A 22,649-nucleotide genomic window follows, 5' to 3' on the forward strand; every position below is an offset into this window, starting at 1 on the left:
ATGCGCACATGCCTTTTTTGTATTGCGGCAGGTGCTGGTAACCAGTGTGGCTGGGGCATCCTAATTGCCCATGCGGGACTGCCGCACCCTTATCGGGTGGTCCCATTTCCCGGGGCGATGGTAGGCGGAAAAAGTCCGCCCGCCATCATAATAGACCCCTTAGTTTTCACCAATTACTGTCAATCCAGTTCTAAATAAACTTTATTGAGTGATGAAGAGATTCACTGTGAGTTAAGGCACTGTGTACGTGGAAAAATATTGCTTCTCATCAGCATGCATATATAGGTTGAGACCCATTGGAAGAAACGATTTTTCATCGGGGCGGACATAGATATCATAAACAGATGGGGTGATAGCAGCAATACATTAGATATTCCATATTTTAATTGGAGTTTGCCATCAGTGTATTAACTTAACTTTACTGAGTGTAACTTCTCTGTCAAAAATTAGCCAAACCATTTTACGGCAGTACTTCATAATCCAGCTGTTCTGAGCCAATCGTGTATGATACTGTGGTATACTGTATTGAACACTGCTGACTTGTCCAGCAGTATCAGGGCATTCATTTTTCTCATTTCAGATTCTAATCTAAGATCGTCTTGTACAATCTTCCATATCGATTCAGTACTATGAGCTGATCTAAAAGCTATTTGATTATTTCCTAGTGTTGTCCTAGACTCTAAGGGGCCCATTAGGATGGCGGGCAGACTTTGTCCACCCGCCATCCTATTTTGAAATGGGACCGCCCGCCATAAGGGCGGGGGTCCTATGTCTGCCATTAAGATGCACCTGCCACAGTGGCGGGCGCATTCAGCATTCCTGTCATTGTGCACCGCCCGCCACAATGCCAGGAAGGCATGTTGTGCACTTCCATGCACAACATGGCAGGCACCGCTCAGTGCCTGTGCTGCTGTGCATGGAACTGCAGGGGGGTACCATAGGTACCCCCCATGTGAACCCCCCACCCCACAGAGTCCCTGGGGGCCCGCAACGGTCAACCACAAGCAATCCCCGACTGCCTTTCCATGGCGGCAATGCCGCCACAGAAAGGCATGTTTCCGCCCCATCCTAATATGGCTGGCGGTGTCTAACAGACACCGCCACCATATTAAACTCATTTCCGCCCGGTCAACTTGTTGACAGGGCAGAAAAGCTGCGGTTGGTCTTTCCGTCTGCCACGGTCCCTCCGCCATAGTAACATGGCGGGGGAAATGGGTGGCGGGTGGATCGCCAGAGATCCTAATGGGCCCCTAAGTTTGAAAAATCTAAATTTAGATACAATAACATCTATGGAGGTCTTTGACTTCATAGCTACCAGGCCTGATTTAGAGTTTGACGAATGTGTTAGTCTGTCAGAAAGGTGACGGATATCTGCCCGCCTTATTACAAGCTCATTCTATGCAGTGACACTTGCAGTAAGGCGGATGGGATATCTGTCATATTTGTGATGGAGTCCCCGTCTGCCAAACTCTAAATGCAGTCTTAAATTAGGTGTATTTTTGGCTTAAACCTACCCAAAAAAGGATTAACTCAAACACTGTTTAGCAGGCTGAATTTAAGCCAGACGTGCAGGGCACTGGGTTTACTATGATAGTGTAGAAATTCAGTCTCATCCACACAACACTGTGATCCATTTGGTCTAGAACAAAGTAGTTTTTCGTCACTGTGTTGATCATAGTAGAGCTACATTAATCTGCTCGGGCATTTTTCTGTGCATTTGCAAGGAAACTGATATATATGTCTTCTGCTTACTCCTACACAGGACTGGGAGCTTCACATTAAAGGCAAAATGCACATCCAAAATTGTATGCTTTACTCAGAAAAGTAAGTATTGACCTACATAGTTTCTACTACAATGTGCTAATGATTTGTCAAGTTGTGTTTTCCTGTGTTTTGATAATTGTTTCTTTCCTCTATTTTCAGCACAGGAATTAGGTGTATCGGAAACTCGTCTGAGGGAACATTGTGCTCCTCTCCAAATAACACTGCACCATATATTCCCCCAAATAATCAAGGTAAATTTGGTTCCTGGATTTATCTGAGCCTATCGTTTTTCAATGATCATTTGCTTTTTCCTGGGGTTCCTGGTACAATACACATATCCCAGGAGCCTTTCAAGTATTGAGCTGCATAAAGATCCCTTTGCCACATTCAACATGTTCTTCTTGATTTTATCGCCCGACATCTCTTGGTAGCCCAAAAAAAATCCAGAAGGTAATGGACTGGTCAATGATTCTGGAAAACTAGTGGGCAACGGTTTCTCTGCTATGGAACTTTTGAGTCTCCAGCCAGTCCCTGAATCCCGACATTCTCCTCTTGTCCACTAGTTCTCTTATGATCAGGAGACTATAGGCCTCATTTAGACATGGGCCGTAGTGCAGCTCTAATAAGTCACAACTCAATTGCACACAAACCTCAAGTGACCTCTGGATATCATGTTTATTGTCTTTTCTACACAGCAGAACTCTAAATGAAATGCAAAGCAAAATATATTGATTGATAAATTTGGTTTGGGAGTACTTGTATCACAAGCAGTCCATACAAAATATATGTGCTCACATATTCTTTTCTGTACAATTATTCCTTTAGATTATACATCAGCAATTGGTCCAGTCTACGTATCATCTGCCCCGCTCAATTCAGGTCCTGCTTTTTCATCTCCACTCCCAGGAGCAAAGGTAATCATGAAAAGACTTCACTCTAAAAGGCAGAGAAATTACATCTGAAATGGCTGAAAAAGGAGACATTGCCATTGTTTGTTTCCAAAGAAGTAATTTTGCCATCTTCTGCAGGGAATGTGATATGCCTGCTTGGACTTGGAGATGTACACAAACAAGCTATGGTAAAACCAATAGTTCTCAGCTACCAGAGCAATTGACTTTGTCAGTACTGCCGCATCATAACTTATTGTTGTGTTAAGTATATTTGTAAAGTACATTATCACCTGGAAGGTTATCTTGGTGCTGAGCAGGAATGGGTCTAGCCTCGCTTAGGGCAAAAGGGGCTAATCAAAGAGCCAGGTCTTCAGCTTCTTGAGGAACTCAAGAAGTGAGGAGGAGGATGCGATGTGTAGTGGTAGGTCGTTTCACGCTTTAGGAGCAATATAGGAGAAGGCCCGGACACCGGATCTGGCTCTCCGTTGCGAGAGATGTGTGCAAGTAGAAGTCAGCCAAGCTGAGATTTCTGGCTGGTTTGTGGAAGGAGATATGGCAATTGAAGTAGGCTGGGCCGGAGTTGTGTAGCACTCTGAAAGTGTGAGTGAGAAGTTTGAACTGTGCACGCTTGGATATGAGAGCCAGTGGAATTCGTTGAGGTGCGATTTAATGTGTATGCTGTCTAGAAGGTTGAGAGTGATTATGGTCTCCAAGTTCTGGATGGTTTGCAATTATCTAGTGAGTTGTTTGCTGGTTCCTGTGTAGAAAGTGTTCCCGTAGTCCAGCTTGCAATTGGCAAGTGAATCGGTGACAGTTTTGTTGGAGCTATTTGAAGATTCTCCTCAGCATATGGTAGCAGCAAGCTGTAACAGTGTTGACTTGGGCGATTATGTCTAAATTGCTGTCCATGACGATATGAGGTTCTTGGCGTGAGTGCGGGGGGTAGGTGTGGGTCCTAGTTCAGCCGTCACCAGAGGGCATCCCATGGTGATGTGTTCTTCCCAAAGATCATGACTTCTGTCTCGTCCGTGTTGAGTTTGAGACAGTTCGTCTTCATCCTGTCTGTGACTTTGGTCATGCAGGCGATAAATTTGCTCCAGGTATTAGGAGTCTTGTCTTAGTGGGAGAGTATGAGTTAAGTCCCGTCAGCGTAGAAAAGGACGTCAATGTTGTAGGTGCAGATGATAGTAGTAAGGGAAATCATGTATGCATTTAAGAGGTTTGGACTGAGTGAGAATTCTTGCGGTAAGTCACAGATATGTTTGTTGGTCTCCAAGGAACAGGGGTCAGGATGGCTGACTGTGTCCTATCAGTTAGGAAGAAGGAAATTCATCAAGTGCCAGGTCTTGGATTCAAAGCTTGTGTAGACGGTTGATGAGGATAGCGTAGGAGCACTGGTGTAACAAAACTTGAGGGGGCCTCCCTGCAAGGTCCATGAGGGGCCCGCTCCGGGCTCAATCAGGAGCTCTTTGGCCGGAGTGCTGTGCTGAGGGGGGCCCCTGGAGGTTGAGACCCCCCACACTGCGGGGGCTGCGGAGGCCTATGTTATGCCCCAGCGTGGGAGACTGTTCAAAGGCTGTCAAGAGGTCCAGGAGGATAAGGGCTGCTATTTCTCCTCTCTCCAGGATCATCTGGATGTTTTTTGAGGTGACGATGAGGGGTATCCAGTGCTGTGGCTCAGTCTGAAGCTGGGCTGTGTGTTGTTGAGGAGTTGGTCTTCACTGAGATGGTGGCTGAGATCTCTATTGATGAGATTCTCTATGACTTTGGCCGGGTATGGTAAAAAGGACATTGGTCTGTTTTTGATGAGCAAGAAGGGTCAGTGGAGGGATTCTTGAGCAGGAGAGGACTATGGCATGTTTTCAGGTGCCCAGGAAGTCATTGTTGAACCCCTCGTTGAGATGGCGAGTCAAGTAGGCAGGTCTGCTAGCTTTGGTTGAGGGACACATTTGCTGTTTATTTAGTGGGTCTTGCTGCAAAAGAATAGTGAGAGCTTGTTGCATAAGTCCTGTGAGGGGATGATGCTGTTGGACGAGGTCACTGGTAAGGTGAATTCTTTCACAATGATATAGTCTTCTATTCTGCTGTTGTTGCCCCATTAATATGGCCTGCTAGTGTGGCAAGTTTGGTGTTTCAGATTTCTTAGTGGTAACATCCCATGGTGGACTTGAAGTTGTGCGTGTCCGTGATGTCTTGGTTCATTCTGCTTCTGGGCTCCAGTTGTTTCAATGGTGCTTTGTCATTCTGAGTGTCTGCATGTTACACCTGTGTTGAGGTCTGGATCTAGGGCTTTGTTTTGCCTGAAAGTGGCAACGGTGTCCACGCAAGCGGGGATCCAGTTGTTGAATTTATTGATGGAGTAATGTCGGCTGATGTTGTTTTGTTGTTGGGCCAGTGGGTGGTGAGAGCTGTAGTCCAGTCATCCCTTGGGATATTCTTCCAGTTTCATCAGGCAGGACTGGCGGTGTTCAGTCTGTGTTGGTGTGAGACGGGAATGCTTAACTTGACATGGGCATGATCATTCCAGGTGATGGGTGTGGGCTTGTTGACTGAAATGTTGTAGAAAGAGGTGAAAATTGGGTCCAAGAGGTGACCGGTGGAATGTGTGGGTCATTTACGCATTTGGTGAGTCTAAGGTTTCAGAGATCATCTATTAGTTCTGTAGAGTTTGGGTCATTGTGGTCTTCCAGGTGGAAGTTGAAGTCTCCAAGAAGGATGAAGGCTCTGGAGTTGAGGAATATTGTAGAGATGTAGTCCGCAACAATGTTGGTGAAGTTGGTGCTTAATCCTGGTGGTCTGTAGATGAGGGTACCATGAAGGGTGAAGGTGAGTGGGATGTGAAGTGCGAATGTCAAGTGTGGATGGTGGAGCTTGGTGTCTGAGAAAGATGGTGGCGTTTTAAAAGATCTCCCAATGAGGCCATGACATCGGGTCGTCTCCCTGCCTGCAGAAGGGGTGCTATGAGTTCTGAAGGTGCGAGAGCTAGCCTGGAACTCTCCTGCTTTCCGGGGTATCACCTTGACCCAGATGTCAGTGGTAATCAACAACAAAACAGACTGCGTAACATATGGGTGGCAGCCGCACGGGAAGATCCCCACTATGCTACATTGAAGGCAGTGCCCCACACACCATCCCTGGCTAACAGCACAGGCAGAGACTGTGGGGCGCATGCTTAAGAATAATGCTGTGCCCTGAGTGGATACACAATATATAGTACCATAGCTTCTGCTTTTTGAGTCGGGGACACGGACACGGATGACACCACTGTGACACACCCAGCAGAGATTACCTCTCAGCAGAAGGACCCTGCAGGCCAGAGCTCTTGGGAGCAAGGCCTCACACGGAGAGCACCTGTGTGAGAAGGGACATGCTTTCCCCTCCTGCCCTAAGAAAAACTGCCTATTATCCCAAAAGATTACCTGGAGGCGGACTCGTTGGCGCCGGCACTAGACATTTGCCCTTTCCCCTCATATTGGCAGACAATAAAATTCCATGGGGCTCTATAAGACTTTGGATTTTGCACATCAAGGTGCATCAAGCAATGCTGTCTGCAACACCCCTACATGTACGGCAGTGAATACATATAGGGAAGCTCCAGCTTCTGCCCAGGGCACAGAAGGCTGCATAAGCCTTCATACTCAGGACTGACTTGCGACTAGGCAAATTAGTCAGATGATGATGGATGGTAGGGAACACATTAGAAGGACACTGGCCTACAGTCTGACAAAGTAAATATGAACAGATAAAACTTTCTTCAAGGACACACTCACTTTTCACCAATCTGTGACTTACCTATCTGCACCTGAAGGCTTTGGCACTAGAATGAACCTAAATACTGTCATACTCAGGGCCCTTACGAGCCCTCCAAACAGATAGCCTGGAGGTGAAAGCCACTGGACAAACAGCCTTCTCTAGTGATCATTGTATGGTGCACCACTGTTGACGCTGCCACAACTCCCGATTTCCATTGTACACCACCCATCACCAACCTTTATGGGAACACACTCTCCCAATGGTCTCTCACAATCTATAAGCCACCCAGACAACTCTTTTTTACAGAGACGGTGGCCAGAAAATAAGGCAAGGATGTTAGGGTCACAGAGACCCAACAAGACACAGCCTTTGAGGTCATTCTGAAAGATCTGGTGGTGCTTAGAACAACGCTCTCAGAGGTGGCAGATGACATCTCCAAAACCTCTGCAGATATCCAATCTGCCCATCAAGATATCACCTCCTTTCATAGCAAGCTGTCAGGAGTAGAGACCAGACTTTAACATATTGACCAGAGACTGGCCTCTACTATAGACTGGGAGAAAGACCACAGGTACCTCCAAAAGAAGATTGTGGAACTGGAGGAACACAACTGCGGAGACAATCTTCCATAAGAAACTGGAAGGGGACAATATGATGTGATTTCTTGCCTGCTTCATTCTCACCAAGATCCCCTTTGATCCTCCTCTGGAGTTTCAACGGGCCCCCAGAATTAAACCTTTATGCCAAACAAGTAAAGATGACCTCAGGCAAATTATAGCCTCCTTCCTACATCACTAACAAGCTTGGGCGGTGATTATGGAGTCCAGAAAGAGAGGCCTGTTTCTCTTTGAAGGCCACAAGATCTTCATTTTGCCATATTTCTCCCGTGAAACTATGGCCACCCGGAAAGAATTTCTACAATTGCGTCTCCTTCTCAAACACTTGGGCATTAGATATGACCTCCTAGATCCAGCGATAATACTTATAACTCATGATAATAAGACAGCAGAATTTTATGACCCTGGACATCTGAAGGGACAATTGGAGGTGCTGTCGGTTACAAGGATGAGCATTAGGAAAGAAACTGACACTCAAGACTCGAGACCTAAACTCTGCTAAAAGGACCCACCTCACATCTCTGCTGAGGAATGCCTTCCACTTGAAGAAGATCATCAAACAATGGATATATGACGGTACAACGCGTACCGTCACAACGCATACCTTTACAACGCGGCCGTGACAACGCAAGTCGTTACCACGACTTGCGTTGGGGGGGCGCGGATTTCGAATAGTTTAATTTACTATTCTAACACCAGTCCCCGTGGACCCTAGGGAAGGTGTTAGGATAGTAAATTAACTATTTTTAGACCTTGAGCGCCCTCCAGCGCAAGTCGTGGTAACGACTTGCGTTGTCACAGCCGCGGTGTAAAGGTACCGCGTTGTGAAAACATCGTTGTAAACGATGTTTACCTCAAACAATGGTCAGGGGGCCGCAATCTAGACATAATCTCAAAGATCCACATGTGTGGGAAAAAGCCCAATCCCGCTTGAAGCCTAGCTACTCTACATGCACCACTTACATTACTGAGGGCATCAGCACAGTCCTTTAATGGTAGGAGCACCTCTACACAAGCTCTTCATTTTGGTCCTCCCTGCTTTCACCTCTCCTCCTTTTCTCACTTTTACCATAGCTTATCCTGATTCCTGCATAGACCTCCAGCCAATGGAGATCCTCGGTGGACATGCCTTCACACCTTGCTGCACATCCCACCCTGACCTTAGTAGTCCTCACTAGTCCTCACTGTCCTTCACTTCTTGACCGATGGCTGTGAACACGACCTCCTCTTCAACCTTCACCGCCAGGACATCATAAATAGGGCTCCCGGTTTTCCGTTTAAACTGATTTTTACATATAAATACAGACGGAATTTTTTTTTTTTCCTTTGTCTGTATTTATATGTAAAAACTGGAAAATACTAACACAATTTGCACGCTGCTGTGCTCCAGCAGAGTTGCCTCGCACGCCCTCTTGCTGATTCTAGGGCTGTGGGGTCTTTTTAGGTTTCGACTGGGGAACGGAGCGTAAACTCCGCCCCCAGAGAAATCTCTAGTCTTCAGTAGGGACTCTTGGAATACGCCCTCTGTCCCATTGGCTAGCTCCATAAATGGAGGCTAGCCATTGGAACAGAGAGGCGTCCGTCATGGCCGGACCAGATTCGGGGGCGTTCCCGAGAATTTTTGGCTTTTGGCTACGTCAGCCAAAAGCCGGGAACGCCCCCGAATCTGCACGGCCTCCGCTCTCCCCCTTCCCTCCCACAGCAGATCCCCGCCTCCCGAGCCGCAGCTGATCCCGATGCAACACGGCCTCCGCTCTCCCCGCCTCCCTCTCCCCTCCCACTGCAGATCCCCGCCTCCCTCTCCCCTCCCACAGCAGATCCCCGCCTCCCGAGCCGCAGCCGGTCCCGATGCCGTTGTAACACGGCCTCCGCTCTCCCCCTTCCCTCCCACAGCAGATCCCCGCCTCCCCCTCCCCTCCCACAGCAGATCCCCGCCTCCCGAGCCGCAGCTGATCCCGATGCAACACGGCCTCCGCTCTCCCTGCCTCCCTCTCCCCTCCCACTGCAGATCCCCGCCTCCCTCTCCCCTCCCACAGCAGATCCCCGCCTCCCTCGTCTCCGGCCGGCCAGGCTCCCGGCTGTTGCTCTGGAGGCCTCCCTGGACATGGCAGCCCACATGGCCGCTCAGGAGGAGGCGATCCGCCTGCTGACCGGGGAGATCGGCCGTCTGACACAGCAAGAAGAAGCGGCCAGCAGCCCGGGACGGGAGCTGCAACACACAGGCAGCCACTGAGTACAGTCAGCCACTGCGAGGTAACACACAGGCAGCCACACACTTCTGGGGGGAAATGCTGTGCAAAGATTTGTGTATTTCACAACTCTACTGCTACCTTAGCACAACTGCAGGTCACTACAAATTGCATAGACAATTCTGCTGAGAGGGTCGAAGGGTGCTATTTCGTTCCCTTCTTGTAGAAGGGCCATTTATTGATGAGGGTAGGGGCTATAACAGGGCTCAAATTTGCTTTAAGCAAATGAAAGGCAGACAACCCTGGTCTTAAGAGGTCATTAAACGTGTCTTTAAGGCTGCCTTCATAATTAAGAAATATATTAATCCAATGCATCCCTTAAAAGTTGACAGGGCAAGCTCGTGCAGAAAGTCTGCTGGTGGCAGCAGATTGTAGGTTCGAATCCCGGAATCAGCTCTCCATGCTCCTTAGCTTGAGGTCTACACATTATTTACCGTTAATTGGGGTTATTTACGGCGTTTAGAATGAAGAACGGCGGTAGTAAGCGCTAAACACATTGTTATTATTATGCGTATCTCCAAGTTGCAGTTACAAAGTAACGTGTCATGTTTTTCGCCTGAATTAGTGTGAAGCTATGTAGCAGAATTGCCAATGGCGGCAATGTACTTTGATTTCTCCAGGCATTTTCTAAACGAATCCCTTGTTGCTGGTAAAATACCGTTCTAACGGTTCCACGGTTATGAGTTTGTCAAACGCGGTGTGCGAGCGCAGTTTGACAGAACTTGGATTACGTTTACGTACGATGCGTCATTTTGAGGCCTGGAGTCGAGGTTGAAGGGGCAGACACGGGTCTCCGCAGAGCTGCTGACAGAGCTCAGCGTGACTCGCCAGCCCCATAGCGCAGACTGCGTGTGTCGTCTGTGCAACCACACACGTACACCGGGACCTGCGTTTTATTTAGAGGTAAACAGGGAGTGTCCGCCCAAGAGGGCCGGGGAGCCCTGTTTAGGGCTTTGGGGTGAGGGGAGGCCCTGCTGTAGGCGGTCCCTAGCCCCAGTTGCACGCTTGCCTTATTCACACACTCCTGGAATGCTTTGTTCTCAGAGGAGGCCGCGGCGCAGGGCCCTGTGTTCATGTGTCCCCCCACCTCGCCATGATAACACATTGTAGTTGAGCCACTTGTCTTGCAGCGTGCCTGTTGTCACTGGCTATTGTTTGCGTGTGTGCCTGGCCTGGAATGCCAAAAATGCTCCTTTGTCCTCCGTGTCCTGTCATTACCTGGCAAGTCCCAACAGAGCAGGCTCGACCTGGGCTCGTCGTGTCTTCCAGGTTGGCACACTGCAAATTTGTGGCACCTGTAAAGTGGATAGACGCTGTAAAGCCACACCAGAGATGCCCAAAGACTTCAGGTCGGGCCCAGTTTCCGGTAAAATCGCGCCATTTTTGTCCAGTGGATGCACGTTACTGAAACGCAATTTCATTTAGTGCAAGCTGTGACACGAACTGCCGATAGGGATAGGCACGCTCAGTTTAGGCAATGTAGGATTTGAGTCATAGGTGAATAGAGTGACTTACCTTGGATTACCTAGTTTTATCACTTGGGAAAAGAGATGGGCGAGTCAGTGAAAGCTAGAGAGAGCCTGGAACCTAGAGCCCATAATGTGCCTTCTGCCTGCCTGCCTTCCTCTCTTTACCTAGGATGCGGCGTTGCAGCGAGAGCTGCCGACGTTAGAACTGGGGAGTCCGGTTCGAGTATTGGGTCCACTCACATTCCTGTGTTCTGAGCAAATCAGTAACATCCCCGTGCCTATAAACAAGGAATATGACCTTTCTAATGTAACTGGTGTTCATGTTCAACACTCAAAAGTGAGAAGAAACTCAAGACAAAACATAGCCTTAACTGTCATAAGGAAGGACAACAGCTGCTACTCATTTACTAGTTGATTTGTATAAAGTAAAACTAGAAAACATGCTTAAATTGCGGTTTCCCCGCTGTTAAATTGCAGGACTCTGGTACCAAAACTCCTTTTTTAGGTTTCGCCTGGCCAAAGGCTGCGCCCTTGTGCGGAGCTTTTCGGCGCAGGTGAAATCTTTTGTTTACCATATGTGCTTTAGGAACGTCCCCCGGCTCCCATTGGCTAGCTCCATAAATGGAGGCTAGCCATTGGGAGCCGGATCTGTCCGTCAAGGCCGGACCAGATTCGGGGGTGTTCCCGAGAATTTTTCGCTTTTGGCCCACGTCATGCGGCTGTGGGCGGTGCTTTTTTTTTGGTGGGGGGAGGTTTGTTTTGTTCATTTCTCCTGGAAGGCACGCAACGAGGGACGTCTGCCTGACATCGGCTATCAGGTAAGCGGCATATTTTACTCGTATTTCCCGTCCCCCCTCCCGCTGTCCGTGAGCCCGCCCCCCCTCCCGCTGTCCTTCCTTTCCCACCCTTCCCTCCCGCTGTCCGTTCCTTTCCCGCCCGCCCTCCCGCTGTCCGTGTTTTCCTTTTCTCTGCTCCTTTGTTCCTCTTTGTTTCGAAAACGAATGGCCTCTAGTGACCGTTCGAACTAACGAAAGCTACTAACCTTTATCTCTGTTGTCACGAGTGTTTTTCACTGCCTGTCTCCCCTTTCCCCCCACCCACCCCCGTTCTCTTCCTCTTGCTGTTCATTACACTTTTCCTCCCACGTCTTTTTCTACGCCCTTTCCCTCCATCTGTCTCTCTTTGCTCTCCCTTTCTCTTCGGGAATCCCCTCGCTTCGCTCCGGACAGGAGGATTGGGAGCATTCCTCGTATTAGCTTTCTGTTATATTACTTAGTGTGTGCTGTGTGATGTTAGGCTCTCTCACTGTGCCGTCTGCACGCCTCCACGCTAGCAGCGCACTTCCTAATAAGCCTTGTGCCACACACACACAGGCCCCTGTCCGGCCACCACTAGAGGCGGGAATGGGGTCTCATCCACTCTTCCATCTGCCCTGGGTCTGCCCCGAAAGGCTAGCAGCAGCCCTACACTACAAACCCTCTCTCTTGTCCTAGAGACTCGGGGCAGGGTTTTATTTTGGTCAGATTCCTTTTATTCTGTCAAAATGACAAAAGGGTATGAAAATGGAAAGGAAGCTCTGATATTTAGGATGGAAAGTAACTAATCATTTGAAAAATTACATTTTCAGCCCAAAAGAGATGGTGTCACATTTTTCTGTAGAAGTATTTTGGAGGATAGGAACACTTGTAGATAACTACTTTTATATGTACTTTTTTTTAGATTGGTACTAGTGTGTAAGATACTCGAATGAAGCAAAATTACCCCAAATGGGAGCCCCCAGGCCTCTGAGTTGGTCAATACTTCCTACCGGAGGCACCTCAGAGCAGGGACTGGCCCTGCCTGGCCTGGGCTCACCGAGGGTGCTGTTATTTTGCCTGTTGCTAGGGTGTGGACTGCACTTTTAAGAGCACATTCCTGGATCCTAATTGAGAATAAGTTGAAGAGAGGAGGTGGGGACAGGGGCGAGGAACTGTACAGTCAAACCTGGGTGCAAGAAGGGATCTTCGTGCTGTGACGGGAGGGGCTGGGGCAGTCCGGTGTATGAAGCAAATATTTTTTGGCCAGAGCATGGACCACCGGCTGGCTACAGTGCTGGGTAAGTGCAAGTGAGGAGAGGGGATTCTTATGTGTAAGGGAGGCACGTTGTCTGCGAGCTGATTCTTTCGCAATATGTGTGGTTGTAATAATGCAGGGTGGGTGGGAAAGAGCGGTGCCCCGAGAATCACACTGCTTGCCTGCCGCAGGCATTCTGAGCTCGAGGTGTCATTGTGGGTAAAATAAGGGTGTTATGGGAATTACTGGGCTTAGCTACCTATCGGGTATTGACAGGCAGGATGCAAACAATGTCTGAAAGTGCAGTGCAGCAAAGTGAGCTCTGGTGATTGTAGCACTGGCAGAGTGCATCCTGGGTCTGAGACGGTATTTGGGTTAACAAAGGACGTGTTGGGCATCTCGTGACGTTTTTGGGTTAGGAAGAGTGCATTTTGGGCCTGAAATGGAATACTGGGGTATGCCGATGAACATTGGGTGTGTGTAGTACATTTTAGGCATGAGGTCTAATTCTTAGTTACGAAAATCTCTCTATAATATGACATTCCTGGGACTTGTTGGGGTCCTTCCTTGTGGCAGTTGTGGTTTGTATGTGTAACAGAGCAGGGTTTGGACCGTATTCCTGCTGTGACAAATCACGTTTTGGGTATAATAGTGTGCATTTTCAAGTTGGCATCGGACATTCTAAGGCTAAACGGGAAGCATTTTAGTGGCAATGGAGCAGATTGTTGGCCTCTAACAAGGAGACACTGTGTTTGCACCAGGCATTGTGTGGAAGTGGATATTTTTTGTGTGAAAACAGCATTGAGGTTGTGACGTACACTCATTACTGGTGGCATTATGTGTCTAAAACAAAGAGATGGCGCTCCTGAAAGAGTGCCATGGATCGAAAGTAGAACATTGTTTCTGAGGGAGAGTCGCTGTGGGCCGAATGCGGAGCACATTGGCTCTAAAAGGGATGCCTTTTGTGTGTAAAGGAGAGACATTTTAGGTTAAAAAGATAGGGATGCCGGCACTTCTCAAGAGAAATGCAATACCTTTAATTGGAAAGTACCAGCACTTCTCAGAATTCAATCAATCAATCAATCAATCATAGCATTTGTAAAGCGCACTACATAACCGTGAGGGTCTCAAGGCGCTAAGGGGGGGTATGCTGCTACTGTTCGAAGGGCCAGGTCTTGAGAAGTGTTCTGAAGGTCAGAAGGTCTTGGGTCTGCCGTAGGCAGATGGGAGGGTGTTCCATGTCTTGGCGGTGAGGTGGGAGAATGATCTGCCGGTGGTCACTCTTCAGATGTGGGGGACAGTGGCGAGGGCGTGGTTTGCGGAGCTGGCGGGTGGGGGTGTAGAAGCTGAGTGACTAGGGAGTGCAGAGTGCAAGGGAGCGACTAGGGAGTGCAGAGTGACTAGGGAGTGCAGAGTGACTGCAGAGATTAAGCTAATGGCAATGTAAATAACAATGCCATTTATTTATCTGTTTTCAAAACCAACACATAAATACAAATTTTGTCATTTACAATGCCAATAGCTCTAACTTTTCCAAAGGCGAAACCATTGCATTGTAAATGCTTGTTTGCGCTTCTGTCCGCCTTTTGTAGCTGCCCCAGCTATGTCTGGGGCTCTGCTTCCCCCCAGGAGTGCGTCTGGCCAGCCATTTAAAAAAAAAGGCAAGTACGTGCTAATCCTGTTAATTGTTTTAGCGCTCAGTAAGTACCTGCACAATGGGGGTCGTAGCAGGAGGCACTGTGCCATGACCTCCCAGATGATCCAAGGCTGCCAGTGCCAGGAGGCCCTCATTGTTCTCAGTGCCCCACCTCGAGGTGAATCACTGTCTCACTGTCACACACACTGAATTCAGCCCCCCTCCCTTCCCTTGTCTCGGGCTGCGATCTCACTCTTTTACAGACATGCCTGGGGTGGACAGGGGGGAGTGGGCAACAAAGAGAAGAAACACAATCCTTGTATTTTCAGCCCGGGCTGCGCTGGAAGGCAGGGCTCAGTTGACTGACACACAGGGAAGCAGTGCTTAATTTGTAAAGTGATAAGTACCTGTGCCCAAAGTCTTCTTTAGCAGCCTGCCGCCCTCGATCTCGTATTGATTCAGTGATCTTGTATTGATTCAGTTCCTTGCCTCGCTAATTCATTAGCATCCTCTCCTTACTGTTTTAATTCACTTTGGCACGTTCATTTTCATCCTTGCTTTCCTCCTTTTGCACCGTTTCTCCCTCTCTTCCTCCTTCTTTCCTATATTGATGCTTTTCTCTATATTTCTTTATTCTTTTCTCTCTCGTTTGTGTAAATGTCTTATTATAATTAAAGTCCCTGTAAATGAGTGCTGGTGGGCCCACCTACAGCCGCCCGGCTCAAACTAAGCATTGAATCCAGCAGGTTCTAATGGTAAAGTGCCTTGCTGTCAAAACGCTCCTCCTGAGTTGTAAATCTGCATGCCCGTTATGTCCAGATTGTGTGATCCTGGGCAACCAGTCTTAACTTAAAGTGCCTCAGCTCTGTTCTCTTCCCACGCCAGCTCTTATAAGCAGATTAAGCCCCAGTATGAACACCTGACACTTGTCTTACAAAAGTCTCTTTCTGACATCTTTCTATTCCAAAACACGGCTTCAGGGGAGAGAAAAAAGGTTTAAAACGACAAATAATAAATACATAACTAAATAAAACAAGACAGAGTAGTTGCAAAGTTGCTAGATTGGTTTTATTCAAACCCAAACACATTAGCGCCACCTTACAGAGTTAGCCAGTCAAGCGCTACTTTTCTTTTCATGTCCTTAGCTTTCTGAATAATGAGTGTAAAAGCTTTAAGTTGTATTCCCTATGAGTGTTTAATTTTGCCAGAATATTGTTACTTTTTTCAGGCAGCAAATTACTCTTGTCTAGTGCATAGTTTGAATTGAGTTGCTTTAGGTGTTTATAGCGGGGCACAATTGGGTTGTACCTGAAGGGAGTATGAGTTTCTCTCAGTGGGGCAGGATGGTGTTCAGTGGGGGAGAGGATGTAGCACTCTGTACTGATGACAGAAACTGCAAGGCTCTGAGACAAATGGCTTGTGATAGCACTTTTAGGCGTATTTGGGACATTCTGCGAATGGCAAAGTTTTCCGATGAATGTATTGTGTTGGCCAATAACAACCGAATGCATGTGTGCATTGTTAATTTAAATAAATGTGGAAAAATACTAGCTGCAGCATTGCCTTCTGCTTGTGGCAAAAATAAATGTGGATAAATACAGATAAAATGCCCAAAAAATAAATATGGATAAATACAGACGGAAATGGCAATAAAATAAATACCATAAAACCGGGAGCCCTAATCATAAACATCTTACCAGTGTCCTTGGGACAACCACTTCCCATGGTCGGACCGCATCTCACATCCTTGGAGATGGTAGATCTTTTTCTTAAAAACGTTGTCGCCATTCCCTCAACTATCCTATATTGAGGATAACCCACTTGTTGCTCAGAACGGACCACACACGTAGAGCACACACACTCAAGGGCAAACTTGGTATGTGACCTACCATGTGTTGCAAAAATGTGTGCTCTGAACATCAGAACACATCACCAAGCTAGCATTCGATTGACTGTTTTCAAAATTGTTCCAAAAAGTTATTCAAAGATTGTATATTTTTCCGATATCCTGATCCACGTCGGTGGAACCTCATTGCTGGTGGTCTACTGAGGCGGGGACTGCCTTCAGCTTCCAAATCGGTGGTTCCTGTGCAGAGATACGTCGAGCTGAACTCCGCGCCGAGACTGCGCCATTGTCCCTCCTGATTTCGCCACTTCGCATGACTGGGATGCGTAGGGGCTGCCTGCTGTCCCTACTAGCGGAGTGATAGTGTCTCCAGCCTGAGCCTTCTGCACCCTGGGTTCTGCCCCCTCGGCCCTGCCTGTCCGTCGCTGCGGACCCGGGCTTGAGTGGCGCCTTGCCTTTGTTCCTCGGACCCATCATGGCGGGCAGAGGCGACTTGGACAGGACAGCGACCAAAGGTGGTCGAGGCAAGTCGCAAACACAACTGAATCGCATTGAGCGTTATGTGAACCTCAAATCGCCGCCTACATCGGGAGCCGTGTCTAAGGGCCCCCCTCCGACTAGCTCGCCGGATGGGTCAGACCCTACCCTTGGGGACATCATGGGTGCCATCACGAGTCACCGGGCTGATATGCAACAACGACTCGATACTCTGGATCACAAGGTCGATTCAATGGCCGTTGATATTACTCTTATAAGGGCCGACTTGGGCAAGACCAACGAGCGTGTGAAGGCGCTGGATATTAAGACCTCCAGCCTCACCTCTGATGTGACCGAGCTACAGACCGAGGTCCGCAACCTGCGGATGACTGCAGACCTATTCTCGAGGCGGCTGGAGGACTTTGAAGGGCGAGCCAGGCGGCAGAACGTCCGCATAGTCGGCGTACCGGAGGGGTCCGAGGAGGCTGCTACGGATCTGTTTGTCGAGGAATTGATCAAAACCCACCTAGCGCCCACTGGACTGAGTAACTTTTTCTCGGTGGAACGGGCCCATCGAGTGCCTGGTGGCCCGCCAAAGTCAGGATTGGCACCGCGACCGATTGTGGCGCGCCTCCTTAACTTCAGAGACCGGGACATGATCCTGCAAGCTTCTAGATCGCAGGGGCCACTCCACTACCAGAATGCGGAGGTGCACTTCTACCCCGATTTCACTAGGATGGTACAGCGCCAACGTCAGAGCTATGCGGGAGTGAAGAGGCGACTCAGGGAAATGGGTTACAAGTACTCTATGATGTTCCCCGCTAAACTTCGTGTTGAGCATAAGGGCCGTGCCCTCTTCTTTGACTTTCCCGATAACGTCAGTGAATGGTTGGACACAGTTTCTCTTCGGCGAGATGAACAGTATGATCAAGATGGAGGTGCCTCTGGTGGTGCGGAGCGGCAAGACTGAGCGTTGGGCTTAGGACATCCACGCCTTACATGACTGCCTAAGTTGGTATCTGCCACTTAACTTGACTCTCCTGTTGCTTACAATGGTGGGTGGCGGGACGTGTTCATGGTGCCTCCTTACTCCTCTGGGGTCTTTTCGTAGATAGTTAATGGGGCGACAGGCACACTGCTGGTTGGGAGGGCTTTTTAGTCTGATGCAGGGGTGCAGGGTGGGGGGTATGTTGGGACGAGTTACCTTGTTTGTTGGTTTTTTCTATCTTTCTATCTGGCAATGGGTCGATTATGCTCCTGAACTTTGTATGTTATCGGTGTCTTCTGGGACTGGGTGGGGCGGGCTGCGGGGTGATGGGGGGTAAAAAGCTAAGAATTCTCAGTTGGAATGTTAACGGGTTGGGTGACCGCGTTAAAAGAGGGGTGGTAATACAATTGATTAAACGTCACATGCCTGATGTCGTCCTCCTTCAAGAAACACACTTGGTGGGACATTCATGTAAAGCTTTGAATCGTAAAGGTTACAAAATGGTGGCCCATTCGGGGTTCTCTTCCGGCTCCCGGGGGGCGGGTATCCTTGTGCGCGCGTCTCTTCCCCTAGAGATAGATGTCACCTTGATTGATGACAGGGGACGTTACGCCGCCGTGGCGGGCAGATGGGAAGGGCGTTCCCTTTCGTTGCTTTCTGTATATGTCCCCCCGGGGTTGCAATCCAGTACTTTTCAGGACCTTGGTGGTGCCATTTTGTCTATGCCGGTTGGCCTGCTAATAGTGGGGGGTGACCTCAATTCGGTTTGCTCTGGTTCCCTCGACCGCCAGCCACCCCGTGACCTCCGCAGCTCGCAGATGTGGCTGCCCTCCTTTCTCGAGTCCATGGGCCTTGTTGATGGCTGGCGTCTTCTCCACCCGACGGACCGCCATTTTTCCTTTCTTTCGGGCGTGCATGGGAGCCTCTCCCGCATTAACTATGTTCTTACACTGGCATCGCACGCGTCGGCCGTCTCTGAGGCCCGCTATCTAGCGCGAGGCATCTCTGACCACTCACCCCTGTGGGTCTCCTTCGACTTTGGCGTAGCCTTGTCGGAGCGGCCGGCGGCGATTAACCCGTGGTACTTCCGCAACAAGAAGACGCGCTCCCTGTTGGCCAAGGCCATTGATCTCTATTTTGCCGAGAACGTGGGCTCGGTCGGGTCGGCCGTTACCCTGTGGGAGGCCTTTAAAACGGTGCTCAGAGGCGAGGCCCAAGCGCTCATTGCGGAGGCCCGACTGGCTAGGGATGCCGACTTGCTGAGTGTTGAGGAAGAGGTCTTGCGACTTGAGTCCCAACTGGGTCCCGAGCCGGACCCCTCGGTCTTGCATTCCCTCTCATTGAAGCAAGCGGAGTACCACGACCTGGCCACTAATGCCGCACTCACTCTGGCTAAAGAACAGCAGGGCCGTATTTATGATGTGGGAGACAAGGCCGGGAAATTACTGGCTTGGTTGGACAGAAAGGAGATGGCCAGGCAAGTGGTGCCCGAATTGCTAGGGGACGATGGTGTAGTCCTCACGGACCCGAGCGCCATTGTCGAGTCCTTTGCTGGCTACTTTCGTGAGGTCTATGACTCTAAGTCGGACTTCTCTGAGGCGGACTCGTCGGCCTTCCTTTCTGGCATAGAACTTCCCCGCCTTTCCGATGAAGAAAGCGCGGATTTAGATAGGGAGATTACCGCTGACGAGATTGCCTTGACGATCCGGTCACTGCGCGCTGGTAAGGCCTCGGGACCTAACGGCATCCCGGTCGAACTGTACAAAATTCGGCCGGAGGCGGTGTCCCCGCATCTGCGGAAAATGTTTTTGGAGTCCTTTGAAAAGGGCTGTCTCCCCCTGGATCAAAGGCTGGCCACCATCGTGGTCATCCACAAGGAGGGTAAGCCACGGGACGCTTGCCGATCGTACCGTCCCATCTCTCTCCTTAACGTGGAACCCAAGGTCCTTGCCAAACTACTCACCAATCGACTGATAGGTGTCATTGGCGACCTCATGCATCCCGACCAGTCGGGCTTCATCCCCCATCGTAATACCGCCCTCAACCTGCGTCGCCTTCACGGCGTTATGGCTAGAGCCCACACCCTTACGGAGCCAGCTATCCTTGCGTCTCTTGACGCCACAATGGCCTTCGACTCCCTCGAATGGCCGTATCTCTGGGCAGTGTTGTCCAAACTCGGGTTTGGGCCGGTCTTTGTAAGCTGGGTGAAGCTGCTATACGCTGAGCCGCTGGCTAACGTCACGGTCAATGGCCGCCTATCGGCGTCATTCCCCCTACATCGGGGTACCAGGCAGGGCTGCCCCCTGTATCCCCTACTTTTCGCCCTGGCCCTTGAGCCGCTCGCGGCCCTGCTGCGTTCGCATCCGGACTTACACGGTATTACTTGGGCCCCTGGCTTTGAGGACAGGGTTTCCTTGTACGCTGATGACATCCTGCTTTATTAAACCTCCCCTTGTAAGTCCCTCATTGTGGCCTGTGACGTACTTAGGCTTTTCGGACGCTACTCTGGCCTGATTATAAATTGGGCCAAGTCGTCCCTGTACGTCCTTCAGGGGGATACCCCACGTCTTCCCAGGGGCTGTAATATCCAGATTGCCGGCCACGGCTTCAAATACCTGGGCATTTACATTTCGGGCAACCCAAGGAAGCGGTACGACCATAATTTGCTCCCTCCTCTCCAGCGTCTACGGCGTGATGTGGACAGCTGGCGTAAGCTCCCGCTCTCTCTTCTTGGCCGTGCGGCGTTGTTTAAGATGGTGGCCCTGCCCAGGTTCTTATATGCCTTACAGAATGCCCAGGATCCGGTTCCGGCGCGCTATTTCCGCGAGCTTGAAGGTCTCCTGCGGACCCTTCTATGGGACGGGCGACCTCGTGTTGCTATTCACAAACTCACACTCCCATGGTATGACGGCGGCATCGCTCTTCCGGATGTACGCCGCTACTATTGGTCCTCGCAACTTGCCGCCCTTAACCATGGGTTCTACGGTCCTGCAGATAGCCCCGGCTATGCCATGGATAGATGGCTTTTGGGCGATGGCAACTATTATCGGGCCCTGTACTCGAGGTCCTTTGATCGACGGATGTCGGGTCCTACGCGGACGGCGGTTCACATTTGGCGGACGGTTACCAAGGCACAGGGCTGGCAGGGCAAGCTGACCAGATTCACCCCTCTGTTTGATTCGGATATTCTGGGTAGACTGTGGCACACCAAGGGTTTTGACAAGTGGGACCTCATTGGCATCAGCAGAGTCGAGGACATGCTTTCCAGAGGCACTATTAAGACCTTCCCCCAGCTGCAAACCGAATATCAGCTGGGCACGGTGGAGTTTTTCCGCTACGCCCAGCTGAGGCACGCGCTACTCTCGGCCACACCGCCGGACGGCGTCATTCCTGAGAGCTCCCCCCTGGAGGATAGAATATTGGATGGGCACATGCCTGACAGTGCGATCTCCCTTTCATACAAGAAACTGATAAATGTGCGCACCGATCTTCTCCTTGGTTTGCAGGATCAGTGGGTGGCGGATGGTCTAGAACTTGATGACGAGGACTGGCAGTGCGCAGTTTCCTCCCCTAAGGAGGTTGCAATCTCCTCTCGCCTCCGCCTGGTGCAGTTCAAGATCTTGCACCGGGTGTATGTGACAGGTCCCCGATTGGTGCGCATGGGATATTCGCCTGACGGACTCTGCCGCAGAGGCTGCGGAGCCCCCGCCACATTCCTCCACATCCTCTGGGAATGCCCAGCAATAGCCTCCTACTGGAGGAGGGTGCACCGTATTATGGGGGAAGTCACTGGTGTGATCGCCCATGCGGAAGCTCGGAGGTGTCTCCTTAACGTGTGGGAGCCTTCCGACCACAATGTGGCACAGACTAGGTGGGTGACCCTGGGGAACATGGTGGCCAAACGTGACATTGCGCAGAAATGGGGTGCGTCCACGGCCCCCCTGGTGGTACAATGGAAAGCCAATATGGATTGGTGTATGTTCAGGGAGAAAACGGTCTACGTGGCAAGAGGGAGACCTCGCACCTGGAATAAAGTATGGGGGGCCTGGAACGCATATAGAGGAGACGTGTGTTTGCCACCTGAACCTGTCTCACTGGATGAACACTTGTCGCCTTGACCTGTAACTCCAACTGAGCTTTAATATACGGTACACTCCTGTTGTCTCCCCTCCTCCTCCCCATTCTACATCCTCTCCTTGATGGTTGTTCCCCTACCTTCCTCCCATGCCCGTCCCTGACACCCTGACTCTCTCTGGACTCTATTGCCGTCTTTTCGCGCCCTCGGGCGCTCTTTATGTTCAGTTCTCAGTTAAATATAAAATTGACCTTCAATGATTATGCGCTGATCTTCTTGCACTAAATGCTCTCCTGTTACTCATGCTGCCTTGCCTCCGGGATGTCAGGCTAAATAGCTGTGTGCTCTGTTTTAATAAAGGTTTTCAAAAATAAAAATAAAAAAAAAAGATTGTATATTTTTTCATCATCACTTGTTTATTATAAGTTCATTGACTATTTATGTCATAGTCTTTTCATTATTTTTCTTCATTCATTTGTAGTTCAAATTTGAGCCCAATGCATTTCGGGCACACTGCCCTTCATCGGGGGACTTTATTGCATCTCCAAAGTACATGGTACATATGATCACTAATACATTAATTAAACAGATTGATGCCACTATACCACATGTGTATATGTGTGCCGTGTATAAACATTTAAAAATACAGTGACTTGTGACCAAAACGGTTGTGTTTATATCCGAGTGAAGACATGCGCCGCCTATGTGATCTAGTGTGCTTGTATTTATAATACTCTGTGCCATCGTTGTGATAAAACAGGAGAGTACTAATCAAAATGCTGAGCTGCGTTGGACGCTGAGTGTGCTTGTTCTAAAAGTAAATGAACGCAAAA

At 49.6% G+C, this 22,649-nt stretch overlaps 1 protein-coding gene across 2 annotated transcripts in view; it reads left to right on the forward strand.

Moving 5' to 3' along the window:
* The window catches only part of RBM20 (RNA binding motif protein 20), a 512,103-nt gene that overhangs the window by 399,771 nt on the left and 89,683 nt on the right, over nucleotides 1–22,649 (forward strand). For both annotated transcript variants that reach the window (XM_086922775.1, XM_086922776.1), the window contains exons 3-5: nucleotides 1,763–1,824; nucleotides 1,924–2,015; nucleotides 2,590–2,678. In XM_086922775.1, the coding sequence (XP_086778901.1) occupies nucleotides 1,763–1,824; nucleotides 1,924–2,015; nucleotides 2,590–2,678 (243 nt within the window). The remainder of the gene's footprint in view (nucleotides 1–1,762; nucleotides 1,825–1,923; nucleotides 2,016–2,589; nucleotides 2,679–22,649) is intronic.

The sequence above is a fragment of the Lissotriton vulgaris genome, chromosome 5, assembly GCF_964263255.1.
Source record: "Lissotriton vulgaris chromosome 5, aLisVul1.2, whole genome shotgun sequence".
In the NCBI taxonomy this organism is placed as follows: domain Eukaryota; kingdom Metazoa; phylum Chordata; class Amphibia; order Caudata; family Salamandridae; genus Lissotriton; species Lissotriton vulgaris.